Raw genomic sequence first — 14,843 nt, 5'->3', positions numbered from 1 at the left:
AAAAACTTGGATGGGTTCATGGATGAGAGGGGTGTGGAGGGATATGGTCCAAGTGCAGGTCAGTGGGACTAGGCAGAAAAATGGTTCGGCACAGACAAGAAGGGCCAAAAGGCCTGTTTCTGTGCTGTAATGTTCTATGGTTCTATGGCTCTATGAAGACTCCTAACTGAAAGCGCTCTGTATGCTGTTGTCAGACTTGTAAATAAAAGGATTTTGGTGAAAGGACTTCTCTCTCTGAGGACTTATTACAATGACATACAGCATAGTAAAATTACAAACCTCATATTTCAGTCGGAGAACTGGTCAGACTCACAAAAAAGACTTTATTGGCCAATGGCTTACAGGAGATGCTGTTTCTACCATCGGAAGAATACACAGGGTTGCTCAGAAGAGAAAGGTGGGTTGATGTTTTAAGTCGACACCCTCCTTGATCGGAACAGACACAGGCCTTCTTCAGGCGGGTAAAAGCAGTATAAATCTTGTCTGATAAAAGCAAAATATTGCGGATGTTGGAATCTGAAACAAAAACAGAAAACGCTGGAAAGCCTCAGCAGGTCTAACAGCCTCTGTGGAGAGAGAATAGAGCCAATGTTTCAAGTCTGGGTGACCCTTAGTCATCTTGCTCTGAACTTGTTTGGTCCCCTTATTTGAGGAAAGCTGTGGTGGCATTGGAGGCAGTTCAGAGGAGGTTCACTGGATTGATTCCAGAGATGAGGGCTGGAATTTTATCACCGGAGTCGGGGCGGGCGAGGCTCGCCGGACGGAATTCTCCGTTGGCCGCGGGCGGGATTTTACGAGCCTCGCCCAAGTGAGGTTGTAAAGTCCGACCCCAGGGGTTTGTCGTATGAAGAGAGATTGAACAGTTTAGGCCGACACTCTCTGGAATTTAGGAGAATGAGGGGAGATCAAATTGAGGTATACAAGATGATAAAAGGTGTGGATAAAGTAGACGTGGAGCGGATGCTTCCTCTTGTGGGGCATTCTGGGACGAGAGAGTCTTAGGATAAGGGGATAGCAAATTTAAAACAGAGTTGAGGAGAAACTATTTCTCCCAAAGGGTTGTGAATCTGTGGAATTCGCTGCCCCAAAGTGCGGTGGGTGCTGGGACAGTGAGTAAATTTAAGGAGGAGTTAGACAGATTTTTAATTGGTAATGGGTTGAAGGATTATGGGGAGAAGGCGGGAAAATGGGGATGAGGAGCATATCAGCCATGATCGAATGGCGGAGCAGACCCGATGGGCCAAATGGCCTAATTCTTCTCCTATATCTTATGGACTTATAAACATTGGTTCTATTCTCTCTCCACAGATGCTGTCAGACCTGCTGAGACTTTCCAGCATTTTCTGTTTAGGTTCCTCCTTCAGGTGGTCTCTTTTACCTGAATGCAAACCTGCTGAATAAAAGGAACAGCTTCCATTTTGGCTTCCTCCGCAGTCAGGCGAACAACAGCTGGACACTACCAGAAGGAAAAACCAGTTCAACATTTTCTGATCCCAGCTCAACTTTATTTCTTTACTCTTTCACGGGACGAGGGGGCGTCGCTGACAAGGCCGACGTTTGTTACCCACCTCTTATTGCCCTTGATTAGAGTGGCGTTTACGGAGGGCAGCTTGGAGTCAACCACATTGCTGCGCGTTTTGGAGTCACGCGTAGGCCAGACTGGGTAAGGAAGGCAGATTTCCTTCCCTAAAGGGCAAATTCCATTACTGGAATTAGTGGGAGGGCGATGGCCTAGTGGTATTATCACTAGACTATTAATCCAGAAACTCAACGAATGTTCTGGGGACCCGGGTTCGAATCCCGCCCCGGCAGCTGGTGGAATTTGAATTCAGTAAAAAATATCTGGAATTAAGAATCTACTGATGACCATGAAACCATTGTCGATTGTTGGAAAAACCCATCTGGTTCACTAATGTCCCTTTAGGGAAGGAAATCTGCTGTCCTTACCCGGTCTGACCTACATGTAACTCCAGAGCCACAGCAATGTGTGGTTGACTCTCAACTGTCCTCAGGCAACTAGGGATGGGCAATAAATGCTGGCCCAGCCAGCGACGCCCATGTCCCACAAATGAATTTTTAAAATTAAAGTTTATTTATTGGTGCCACAGGTAGGCTTGCATTAACACCGCCTCATACCTAAGGAAGGAGGTTCTGGTCTTGGAGGGGTTCCAGAGGAGGTTCACAAGAATGATCCCAGGGTTTGTCATATAGGCAGCGGTTGAGGACTCTGGGTCTGTACTCGATGGAGTTGAGAAGGGTGAGGCGAGATCTAATTGAAACTTACAGAATTTTGAGAGGCCTTAGATAGGGTGGATGTGGAGAGGATGTTTCCACTCGTGGGACAGACTAGAACTCGAGGGCACAACCTCAAAGTGAAGGGACGCTCCTTTAAAACTGAGATGAGGAGGAATTTCTTCAGCCAGAGGGTGGCGAATCTGTGGAACTCTTGGCCGCAGAAGGCTGTGGAGGCCAGGTCATTGAGTGTCTTTAAGACAGAGATAGATAGATTCTTGATCAATAAGGGGGTCAAGGGGAGAAGGCAGGAGAATGGGGATGAGAAACTTATCAGCCATGATTGAATGGCGGAGCAGACTCGATGGGCCGAATGGTCTAATTCTGCTCCTATCATATGATGAAGTTGCTGTGAAAATCCCCTAGTCGCCACACTCTGGCGCCTGTTCGGGTACACTGAGGGAGAATTTAGCATGGCCGATGCACCTAACCAGCACGTCTTTCAGACTGTGGGAGGAAACCGGAGCACCCGGAGGAAACCCACACAGACACAGGGGAGAATGTGCAGACTCCGCACAGACGGTGACCCAAGTCGGGAATCGAACCCGGGTCCCTGGCGCTGTGTTTTAATTCCAGATTTCATTTCGATTGCAGATTTTTATGAGTTGACTTCAAATTCCCCCCGCTACCATGGTGGGATTCGAACCCATACCCTGGAGCGTTAGCCTGGGCCTCCGGATTATTAGTCCAGAGACAATACCACTTTGCCACAGTCCCCTCAGCACCACTCATACTGGAGTTTCATTTTAAGGTATACAAGGTCAGTTTGGACAAGTTTTACTGGTACCTTTCATTGTCAATTTTTACTGGCTTATCCTTTTGCATTCTATCCACTCAACCTGTTGCCATGTTGTGTCTCTTCCAGTGTTCCATTCACAGACCATCCTGAGGCCTGTCTTAATAGAGGCCATTTTACGCTTACAGATGCACAAGAACTGAACTAAGAGCATTCAAACCAATTTTACACATATTGCAAAGTGGGTGGCACGGTGGCACAGTGGTTAGAACCGCTGCCTCACAGCGCCAGGGTCCCAGGTTCAATTCCGGCCTCGGGCCACTGTCTGTGTGGAGTTTGTACATTTTCCCCGTGTCTGCGTGGGTTTCCTCCCACAGTCCAAAGATGTGTGGGTTAGGTTGATTGACCATGCTAAATTGACCCGAGTGTCAGGAGATTAGCAGGGTGGGGTTATAGGGCCTGGCTGGGATTGTGGCCGGTGCAGACTCGATGGGCCGAATGGCCTCCTTCTGTACTGTGGGGATTCTATGATTTTACCTTTAGAGTCAGCAGGAAGATAGGACTGGCATGGTAGGAAGACTGGCAGGAAGATTGAGCGGCACGGTAGCACAGTGGTTAGCACTGCTGCTTCACAGCTCCAGGGACCTGGGTTCAATTCCCGGCTTGGGTCACTGTCTGTGTGGAGTTTGCACGTGCTCCTCATGTCTGCATGGGTTTCCTCCGGGTGCTCTGGTTTCCTCCCACAGTCCAAAGATGTGCGGGTTAGGTTGATTGGCCATGCTAAAATTGCCCCTTAGTGTCCTGAGATGCGTAGGTTAGAGGGATTAGCGGGTAAATGTGTAGGGATATGGGGGTAGGGCCTGGGTGGGATTGTGGTCGGTGCAGACTCGATGGGCCAAATGGCCTCTTTCTGCACTGTAGGGTTTCTATGATTTCTTCTATGACCTCCATCTGATAAATCAAGACCAGATTTAAATCCCAAATTTCAGAAATGAAAGTGTTTAAGCATTGGATCGCCCCTACGGTTGGATGGAAGGTCCCATTCCCGTTCCGATAGTTGAGAGACCTGTTGCAAGCTTCCAGCATTTTCTACGTTTTCCCTCAGATCTCCAGCCCGCCGCAAATTTTCCTTTGGTGGGGTTGACGTGGCGGCCATTTTAACTTAACTTGAAGGAGACCATTTTGAAGTCCCCATGCACAGACATGTAGCTGACTTTATCCAGGGATAATCTGTTGGGGAACACCATTACGTGATCGTTTGGCAGCTTGATTTCAAAGCTGTCTCCCTTGAGAGTGATGTAGAACTGTGGGGATAAAGAAAAGAAAGGAGTGATAGGGAGCCAGAAAAGTCAGGCTTGGCCTGGATCCTAATGCTGTGAATGCACCAAACAGTCTGCGGTGAGCCCTTAGGGTGAATTGACTTGGCTGCCTGAGTGGCGAAACATTTTGAGAGCTTTCTCTCTCTCTCCCTCAGCGGGCCTGGGAAATATGGTTGCCAATTCTGATTGGCCATACTCCTGGAAGTTTCACTGTGGCACTCCCCCTACAACCCCTACCTAGCATATACTCTGGTACCTGACAACCCGCCTTGCCACACCAATTGGAAGACAGATAGGGCGGCATGGTGGCACTACTGCCTCACAGCGCCAGAGACCCGGGTTCGATTCCCGGCCCTTGGGTCACCATCTGTGCGGAATCTGCAACCTTCTTCCTGCATGGGTCTCCTCCGGTTTCCCCCCACATTCCAAAGATGTGCAGGTTAGGTGGATTAGCCATGCTCAATTGTTTGTCAGGGGGATTAGCTAGGGTAAATACACGGGGTTAGGGGGATAGAGCCTGGGTGGGGTTGTGGTCGGTGCAGACTCGATGGGCCGAATGGCCTCCTTCTGCACTGTAAGGATTCTATGATTCTATGAAATAAGATTCTTGGACCTAATTGGCGAAGACTTGCATGTCAGGCAAACAAATTGTTTTCCTAGCTTGCAAAACAGCACATCTGACATGTCCTTTTTCCTGAGCTGAGGTTGACCGGGCTCTTAGCTGTGTCTGGCCCATCTCCCCCACCTCTGCCCTCCCCTCTGCCCCTCCCTCTCAGATCATGATAGGGTCGCCCCCTCTAATTTTGTGTTATCTTACACTCAAGGGATTTAATCTGGTATCCTGGGCACATAATTGAATGATTGGCATTAGCAATAGGTGTGTGTGAATGTAGAGCACCAGTCACGGTCAGGGACATGGGGAGAGTGGACAAGTCAGCAATGGTGATGGTTAGGTCATTCTCCCCCTCTCTTGTCGCTGGAGACCCCGCCCCTGTAAGTGACCAGTGTTGATCTTACTCACAGAATTTTACAATATAACTATCCTTCACTCACTGCATTCTGTTGCAGAATTCACCCTGCTTTTGTCAGGGGATGTTACTGCAGTTTGGGTCATGAGTTCCGTTTGCTTTAGTTTGTAGAGACTCTGATTAAGAATACTTTGTATACTGTTTGCTGCAGTGCGCTGTTTAAATAGATTCTGTAGACTGTTTGCTGGAGTGTGCTGTTTAAATAGATTCTGTAGACTGTTTGCTGTAGTGTGCTGTTTAAATAGATTCTGTAGACTGTTTGCTGCAGTGTGCTGTTTAAATAGATTCTGTAGACTGTTTGCTGCAGTGTGCTGTTTAAATAGATTCTGTAGACTGTTTGCTGTAGTGTGCTGTTTAAATAGATTCTGTAGACTGTTTGCTGCAGTGCGCTGTTTAAATAGACTCTGTAGACTTTTTGCTGTAGTGTGCTGTTTAAATAGACTCTGTAGACTGTTTGCTGCAGTGCGCTGTTTAAATAGACTCTGTAGACTTTTTGCTGTAGTGTGCTGTTTAAATAGACTCTGTAGACTGTTTGCTGCAATGTGCTGTTTAAATAGACTCTGTAGACTGTTTGCTGCAATGTGCTGTTTAACTAGACTCTGTAGACTGTTTGCTGTAGTGTGCTGTTTAAATAGACTCTGTAGACTGTTTGCTGTAGTGTGCTGTTTAAATAGACTCTGTAGACTGTTTGCTGCAATGTGCTGTTTAAATAGACTCTGTAGACTGTTTGCTGTAGTGTGCTGTTTAAATAGACTCTAGACTGTTTGCTGTAGTGTGCTGTTTAAATAGACTCTGTAGACTGTTTGCTGCAGTGTGCTGTTTAAATAGACTCTGTAGACTGTTTGCTGTTGTGTGCTGTTTAAATAGACTCTGTAGACTGTTTGCTGTTGTGTATTGTTTAATTAGGCTCTGTAGACTGTTTGCTGCAGTGTGTTGTTTAAATAGACTCTGTAGACTGTTTGCTGTAGTGCTCTGTTTAAATAGACTCTGTAGACTGTTTGCTGTTGTGTATTGTTTAAATAGACTCTGTAGACTGTTTGCTGTAGTGCTCTGTTTAAATAGACTCTGTAGACTGTTTGCTGTTGTGTATTGTTTAAATAGACTCTGTAGACTGTTTGCTGTGGTGTATTGTTTAAATAGACTCTGTAGACTGTTTGCTGTTGTGTATTGTTTAAATAGACTCTGTAGACTGTTTGCTGCAATGTGCTGTTTAAATAGACTCTGTAGACTGTTTGCTGCAATGTGCTGTTTAACTAGACTCTGTAGACTGTTTGCTGCAGTGTGCTGTTTAAATAGACTCTGTAGACTGTTTGCTGTTGTGTATTGTTTAAATAGGCTCTGTAGACTGTTTGCTGCAGTGTGTTGTTTAAATAGACTCTGTAGACTGTTTGCTGTAGTGCTCTGTTTAAATAGACTCTGTAGACTGTTTGCTGTTGTGTATTGTTTAAATAGGCTCTGTAGACTGTTTGCTGTAGTGTGCTGTTTAAATAGACTCTGTAGACTGTTTGCTGCAGTGCGCTGTTCGAATAGACTCTGTAGACTGTTTGCTGTAGTGTGCTGTTTAAATAGACTCTGTAGACTGTTTGCTGTAGTGTGCTGTTTAATTAGACTCTGTAGACTGTTTGCTGCAGTGTGCTGTTTAAATAGACTCTGTAGACTGTTTGCTGTAGTGTGCTGTTTAACTAGACTCTGTAGACTGTTTGCTGCAGTGTGCTGTTTAACTAGACTCTGTAGACTGTTTGCTGCAGTGTGCTGTTTAATTAGACTCTGCAGACTGTTTGCTGTTGTGTATTGTTTAAATAGACTCTGTAGACTGTTTGCTGCAGTGCGCTGTTCGAATAGACTCTGTAGACTGTTTGCTGCAGTGTGCTGTTTAACTAGACTCTGTAGACTGTTTGCTGTAGTGCAAACAAATAACTTTGTTTCTTCAACAAATGAAAGAGGCAGGGAGATAGAATTCCTGTGATAGAAAGTGTACATGTTAATACAGGAGAATGCATTTCATCCTTATTAACAAACACTGACCATTTTGTTTTGGATGGTTCTATATCTTGAAGCCGTGATGCTAGAGTTGGTCTTTGATGCATTGGAGTTTTATCCTTTCCCTCAAGTGAAAGGGAAGTTAGATTACCTCACAGTGTGCTGTCCAAGCACACAATCGGTGGCACAGTGTTTAACACTGCTGCCTCACAGTGCCAGGGTCCGAGGTTCAATTCCAGCCTTGGGTCACTGTTGGTGTGGAGTTTGCACATTCTCCCCGTGTCTGAGTGGGTTTCCTCCGGGGGCTCCTGTTTCCTCCAGCACTCCAAAGGTGTGTAGGTGAGGTGGGTTGGCCATGGTAAATTACCTCACTAGATGATTAGTCCAGAAACTTGGCGAATGTTCTGGGGACCCGGGTTCGAATCCCGACACGGCAGATGGTGGAATTTGAATTCAATAAAAAAATATCAGGCATTAAGAATCTACTGATGACCGTGAAACCATTGTCGATTGTTGTAAAAACTCATCTGGTTCACTAATGTTCTTTAGGGAATGAAATCTGCCATCCTTACCTGGCCTGGCCTACATATGACTCCAGAATCACAGCAATGTGGTTGACCCTCAATTTGGGCACTATGGTTGGGCAATAAATGCTGGCAAGTCACCAACACCCATGTCCCACGAATGAATTTTAAAAAAGGTTGGGTGAATTGGCCATGGTAAATTGCCCCTTAGTGTCCCAAGTTGTGTAGGTTAGGGGGACTAGTGAGGTAAGTGCATGGGGTTGCGGAGATAGGGCAGGCGGTGGGCCTGGGTAAGATACTCTATCAGAGAGCCGGTGCAAACTCGATGGGCCAAATGGTCTCCTTCTGCACTGTAGGGATTCTAAGTTCTCCCCTTACCTTGACTTCCTCCCCCTTGTTGAAGGGGAACTCGCATTCTCTCTGCTCACTGTCCCAGCAGTCCTCACACATGGAGTTGCAGACAATCACGGTTCCGTCAGCATCATCATCGAAGCGGGGGTTGAAGTGAAGGCCGATGTGGTCTTTGTCACTCCCCAGGTTCACCGCAAACCTATGGCCAGAAGGAAGGCAGAGGAGGAATCAACCACTTTGCGCCATTGGTCGCAGTCTATCTGGAAAGGTGCTGGGTGTTGCTACATGTGTGTGGCTCATTCACCAGAAGAATCAGGGAACAATAATAACAGCAACTGGGGGAGGAACCAGATATCCTGTGATGTTGACTGAGGGGTGAATGTTGGCCAGGACGCTGGGAAAATTTTACTCCTCTTGGATAGCATAGAATCCCTATAGTGCAGAAGAAAGCCATTCAGCCGATTGAGTCTGCACCAAATCTCCAACAGAGCATCCCACCCTGATCCTATCCCTGTAACCCCACGTATGGCCAATCTACCTAACCTGCACATCTTTGGACACTAAAGGGCAATTTAGCATGGCCAATCCACCTAACCTGCACATCTTTGGACACTAAAGGGCAATTTAGCATGGCCAATCCACCTCACCTGTACATCTCTGGAGTGTGGGAGGAAACCAAAGCACCCGGAGGAAACCCACGCAGACACGGGGAGAACGTGCAAACTCCACACAGACAGTCACCTAAGGCTGGAATCGAACCTGGGTCCCTGGTGCTGTGAGACAGTAGTGCTAACCACTGTGCTGGCCATAGTTTAAGTCCGCCTGAATGCACAGACAGTCCCTCAGTTTAGCAGCCCATCTGAAATTTGCTGTGGTGTTCAGTTGTTCTGTGTTTGATTATGTGAGTCTGGTAACTGATCTATGCTCACTGTGCTTGACTGGGTGTTGGCTCACAGAAAAGTGAAAAGATGCAGAGAAGTTACTAGAAGCTGAGAATTGACGCATGGAGTAGACATTTTAAAACATTGTACAAAACTCTCAATAAAGTTACTGAATACTTAGGAACAGTGTCATCTCTGCATAGCTCCGAAAGATATAACATATGCAACAGTTAGCATCTCTTACAGTGCAGCACTCCCTCAGTACAGGCATCAGAAGTGCAGGCCAAAATGAAATGGGACTTAGACCCTTCACGCAAACCAACCCCCAGTCCATTGACTCCATCTACACTTCCCGCTGCCTTGGAAAAGCAGCCAGCATAATCAAGGACCCCACACGCCCCAGACATACTCTCTTCCACCAGGAAAAAGTTACAAAACTCTGAGGTCATGTACCAACTGACTCAAGGACAGCTTTTTCCCTGCTGCCATTAGACTTTTGAATGGACGTCCATATATTAATTTGATCTGTCTCTACATCCTAGCTATGGTTGTATCACTATATTCTGCACCCTCTCCTTTCCTTCTCCCCTACGTACTCTATGAACAGTATGTTTTGTCTGTATAGTGTGCAGGAAACAATACTTTTCACTGTATTTTAAAGTTTTAGTTAATTTATTACTGTCACAAGTAGGCTTACATTAACACTGCAATGAAGTTGCTGTGAAAATCCCCTAGTCGCCACACTCCGGCGCCTGTTCGGGTACATTGAGGGAGAATTTAGCACGGCCAATGCACCCTAACCAGCACGTCTTTCGGACTGTGGGAGGAAACCCACGCAGACACGGGGAGAATGTACAAACTCCACACAGATAGTCTGCCAAGCTGGGAATCGAACCCGGGTCCCTGGTGCTGTGAGGCAGCAGTGCGAACCACCGTGCCATGCACTCTATGAATGGTATGCTTTGAGTGTATGGCGCGCAAGAAACAATACTTTTCACTGTATCCCAATACATGTGACAATGAATCAAATCAAATGTTTTCACACAGTGAGTGGAACAGGATCAGCAAGTCTCTTTCGGATGTATACCAATACACGTGACAATAATAAATCAAATCAAATCAAATTTGCAGTAAATTTCCGTTGTATGTATGGATTCCATTGACCATGTCGATGTGCAGCATGTTTGTGAACTACATGCACACTTTGTACATTTATCTTCTGCCTCTTTGCAAGTAGAATTCTCCTCATTTAGTCAGGAAACAGGGGTGAGGATTGGAAAGAAAATGCAGTCTCACCTGTTGGCATCATCTGGAATCTTCCCCTTAATCTTCAGAGTCTCTCCACTCTTCAGAGCGATGTTACGCAATTCAAACTGTTTCAGTGTGGGGAGAGAAGCCACGTTAACATTAAATGTCTTTCCCTTCATTCACCGAACAAATCCCCTCCGATTTCCGCTTCCCAACGGGTTTGGATTTGCGCAAGAATTTTCCCAACTCCACGAAAACACGGACAGACAGATCCCCACGTTTCTGGGCTGAAGGGGTTGTCTTTAAGAGGAAAGATTGGGCCCAATACCCAATGGGGTTTTGAAGAACGAGAGGCGACCTTATTGAAAGGGCGGCATGGTGGCACAGTGGTTAGCACTGCTGCCTCACAGCGCCAGGGACCCGGGTTCGATTCTGGCCTTGGGTCACTGTCTGTGTGGAGTTTGCACATTCTCCCCGTGTCCGTGTGAGTTTCCTCCGGGTGCTCTGGTTTTTTTCCACATTCCAAAGACGTGCGGGTTAGCTGGATTGGCCATGCACAGGATGCACAGGGTAATGGGGATTTTTTTTTGAAGTTTAAGCTTATTTATTAGTGTCACAAGTAAGGCTTACATTAACACTGCAATGAAGTTACTGTGAAAATCCCCCAGTCGCCACACTCCGGCGCCTGTTCGGGTACACTGAGGGAGAATTTAGCACGGCCAATGTACCTAACCAGCACATCTTTCGGACTGTGGGAGGAAACCGGACCACCCGGAGGAAACCCACGCAGACAAGGGTAGAACGTGCAGACTCCGCACAGACAGTGACCCGAGGCCAGAATCGAACCCGGGTCCCTGGTGCTGTGAGGCAGCAGTGCTAACCACTGTGCCCACCATGCCGCCCCAGGGGCGTGGGCCCTGAGTAGGATGCTCTTTCAGAGAGTGGGTGCAGACTCAATGGGCTGAATGGCCTCCTTTCTGCACTGTCGGAGTTCTATCGTTCTAAGGTTTCAAGGAGGGTTGACAAGAATGTTTTCACCCAGAAGGTGATGAAGGTAAACTCACTGATTGAAAGCGGGATAGGGTAACATCCCAGTGATACTTAAAATAAAGATATTAGGGCGTGCACCACGAGACTACAGATCAAAAGCTGGAATGTGAAATCAGCATGGATATCTTTTACTGATAGTACAAACATAATGGGTCAAATGGCCTCCTTTAGTGCTATAAACTTAGATTAATCCATGCGTTGTGCAATGAAATAGGGGCTTTTAGATCATTACTGTCTCCATGATCTAGTCACAGCTGTCCCTCTGTTATCGCTTAAGTGTCCTTATCTGTATTCTCCTTCTGATAAAGGACCCTTCCTTTCCAAAAAGGTTTTATCACAACAATTTCATTAACTGCTGGTTCCTGTTGTTACACATTGCCGCTTACGCAATGATTTGTTAACCGTCGTTTGTTGCCAAGTTGGCAAATGGACCTCCCTCGAGATAGATGGTGTAATCCGAGGCAACATAAAACTGACTCAGTCATCTCCATATAATTGAAACGTTTCACCTTGCCGGCATCTACCTGCAAAATGTCAGATCTCCCGAGCGAACAAAGGGATAGGGATCTTGGAACTGATCCTTCCCAGATCGATTATCGATAGGTGGTTTATAATTTCACAAATCTAGGTGAAGGGTAGGGCCTGAGTTGTAAAAAGTCGGAGGAAAGATCAAACATGAGAAATAAGAGGAGCAGAAGGCCAATCTGCCCCTCTAGCCTGCTCCACCATTCAATAAGATCATGGCTGATCTTATTGTGGCCTCAACTCCACTTTCTTGCCTGTCCCCCCCTTATCTCTGAATTCATTCATTCGTGGGGCATGGGCATCGCTGGCTGGGCCAGCATTTATTGCCCATCCCTAGTTGCCCTTGAACGGAGTGTCTCACTCGGCCATTTCAGGGGGCAGTTGAGAGTCAACCACACATTGCTGTGGCTCTGGAGTCACATGTAGGCCAGACCGGGTAAGGATGGCAGATTTTCTTCTCTAAAGGGACATTAGTGAAACAGATGGGTTTTTCCAACAATGGTGTCATGGTCCTCAGTAGATCCTTAATTCCAGATATTTTTATTGAATTCAATTTCCACCCATCCACCGTGGTGGGATTCGAACCCGGGTCCCCAGAACATGAACTGAGTTTCTGGATTAATAGTCTAGTGATAATACCACTGGGCCATCGCCTCCCCCATATGATATGAGTTTTTTTTAAATTTAGGCAGGCTTTGATTTGACTCACAGATACCGGCAAGGTCTCCAAAGAATTGAGGGTCATCATGACCTCTTCCACAGCTGACGGTGAAGCCAGATTTCTGGGCAATGGCAGATGACCCAGTGCATCAGCGTTAGCTATCCGGGTCCCGGGCAGTGCTCTGGGAGGTACTCATAAGCCACCAGTAACAAGGCCCAACTCTGTATCCGGGCAGAGGCAATGAGGGGGCAATGGGGCCTTGTCTTCTTTAAACAGTCCCAGCAGTGGTTTATGATCAGTCACTATGACAAAGCATCCACTGTAGATGTATTGATGGAATTGGAGGCCATTTGACCCATTGTGTTTATACTAGCAGCGAATTACTCTATCCTGCTTTCAAGCAGTGAGTTCACCTTCTGGGTGAAAACATTCTTGTCAACCCTGCTTGAATCATAGAATTTCTGCAATGCAGAAGGAGGCCATTCAGCCCATCGAGTCTGCACCGACCACAATCCCACCCAGGCCCTATCTCCAAAACCCCACATATTTACCCCGCTAATCCCTCCAACCTACGCATCCCGCGACACTAAGGGGCAATTTAGCATGGCCAATCAACCCAAACCGCACATCTTTGGAGTGTGGGAGGAAACCGGAGCACCCGGAGGAAACCCACGCAGACACAGGGAGAACGTGCAGACTCCACACAGACAGTGACCCGAGGCCGGAATTGAACCCGGGTCCCTGGCGCTGTGAGGCAGCAGTGCTAACCACTGTGCCGCCGTGCCTTGAGTCAGTGTACAGGGTAGATCCAGGGAGGAAGTTTCAATGTAAATGTGATTTCATTTTTGCTGTTAAGACTTCATTATTTGTCTCTGTGGAGAGAGTCTGGAACAAGAGGTTGCAGATATAGACCGGAACTCTATCACCTTGCCTACTACGGAATTGGAGCGAGCGAGAGTGCGACAACGGAAATCTCCGCTGACCACGGGAGGTTCACATTCCTGTAAAGATCTAGCTTTTGTGATTGAGTGAGACTCGCATCAATTTCGAATCCCCAAGGGCACCAATTAACTTTTTTTACAAACTACTTCCGTATTATGCAGACGAGGCGGCGATTTAATTATTTGTCGCTCGATGCCATTTTGTTTGGGACGTGAAATAAGCTCTCAAGCTACCTTCCCTTTTTAATCATTTAGGAGAGTGGCACAGTGGTTAGCACTGCTGCCTCACGGTGCCAGGGACCCGGGCTCAATTCTGGCCTTGGGTCACTGTCTGTGTGGAGTCTGCGCGTTCTCCCCATGTCTGCATGGGTTTCCTCCGGGCGCTCCGGTTTCCTCCCACAGTCCAAAGGTGTGTGGGTTAGTTGGATTGGCCGTGCTAAATTGCCCCTTAGTGTCAGGGGGATTAGTAGGGTAAATACGTGGGGTTACAGGGATAGGGCCTGGGTGGGATCGTGGTCGGTGCAGATTCGATGGGCCGAATGACCTCCTTCTGTACGGTAGGGATTCTATGATTCTAACTGGGTCCTCTCTTTCACCTCTTCACCCTGCGGAAGTGCCTTAGACCCTTCACCTCTCACTAACGACAAAGATAAAACGGCAACCTCTTCTATGTACTCACCGACATCTTTGCAACTTGGTGGTGGGATAGAGGACCAGTGGGTGTAGTCGTGCCACTCCTGTGGGGCAGTGGCAGAGGGGAGCGTTTATATACCAGCTTGGAGGAACTGAACTGCTGTTAATCATTGATCGGAAGTTGCAGTAGTTTTGAGTTCACGCAATGATTCGTGACAATGGGAAGCAAGATTTGCATTTAGATAGCAGCCGCTCACGGCCAACGAAGCCCTTCTGAGGTGCAGTCGCTGCTGTGATGCGGCAGCCAATGTGTGCACAGCAAGATCCCACAAACACCACTGTGGCGATGGCCCAACTGATCTGTAGAGTCGGTTGTGGGAATATTGTTAGCTCGCCGGGCTAAGAGTAAAGTTTATTTGTTAGTGTCACAAGTAGGCTTACGTTAATACTGCAATGAAGTTACTCTGATGGGCAATAAATGCTGGCCAGCCAGCGACGCCCATGTCCCACTCTGGCGCCTGTTCGGTTACACTGGGGGAGAATTTAATATGGCCAATCCACCTAACCTGCACATCTTTAGACATTAAAGAGCAATTTGGTATAACCAATCCGCCTAACCCGCATATCTTTGGTCACTAGGCAATTTAGCATGGCCAATCCACCTAACCTGCACA

General features: G+C 47.1%; 1 protein-coding gene across 1 annotated transcript; it reads right to left on the bottom strand.

Annotated features, from left to right (window-relative positions):
* Positions 1–303: 303 nt before the first annotated feature.
* Positions 304–14,324, bottom strand: LOC144490216 (galectin-2-like). The gene is made up of 4 exons (XM_078208012.1): positions 14,216–14,324; positions 10,408–10,484; positions 8,258–8,429; positions 304–4,332 (listed from the first exon to the last, which is right to left on the bottom strand). Exons 1-4 carry the CDS (start codon positions 14,219–14,221, stop codon positions 4,186–4,188), a joined length of 402 nt encoding a protein of 133 aa, XP_078064138.1. The 5' UTR covers positions 14,222–14,324; the 3' UTR covers positions 304–4,185.
* Positions 14,325–14,843: the final 519 nt, after the last annotated feature.

The sequence above is a fragment of the Mustelus asterias genome, unplaced genomic scaffold (assembly GCF_964213995.1).
Source record: "Mustelus asterias unplaced genomic scaffold, sMusAst1.hap1.1 HAP1_SCAFFOLD_3025, whole genome shotgun sequence".
NCBI lineage: Eukaryota > Metazoa > Chordata > Chondrichthyes > Carcharhiniformes > Triakidae > Mustelus > Mustelus asterias.
This window is presented reverse-complemented; position numbering and strand designations above follow the sequence as displayed.

Bases quoted from the DNA above. Each gene is read 5' to 3' on its own strand.
- LOC144490216 (XM_078208012.1), bottom strand. The intron at 8,430-10,407 runs GTGAGACTGCAT...TTCTGGCCATAG, and splicing joins ATTCCAGATGATGCCAACAG to GTTTGCGGTGAACCTGGGGA. The intron at 4,333-8,257 runs GTAAGGGGAGAA...TTATCCCCACAG, and splicing joins ACAAGGGGGAGGAAGTCAAG to TTCTACATCACTCTCAAGGG.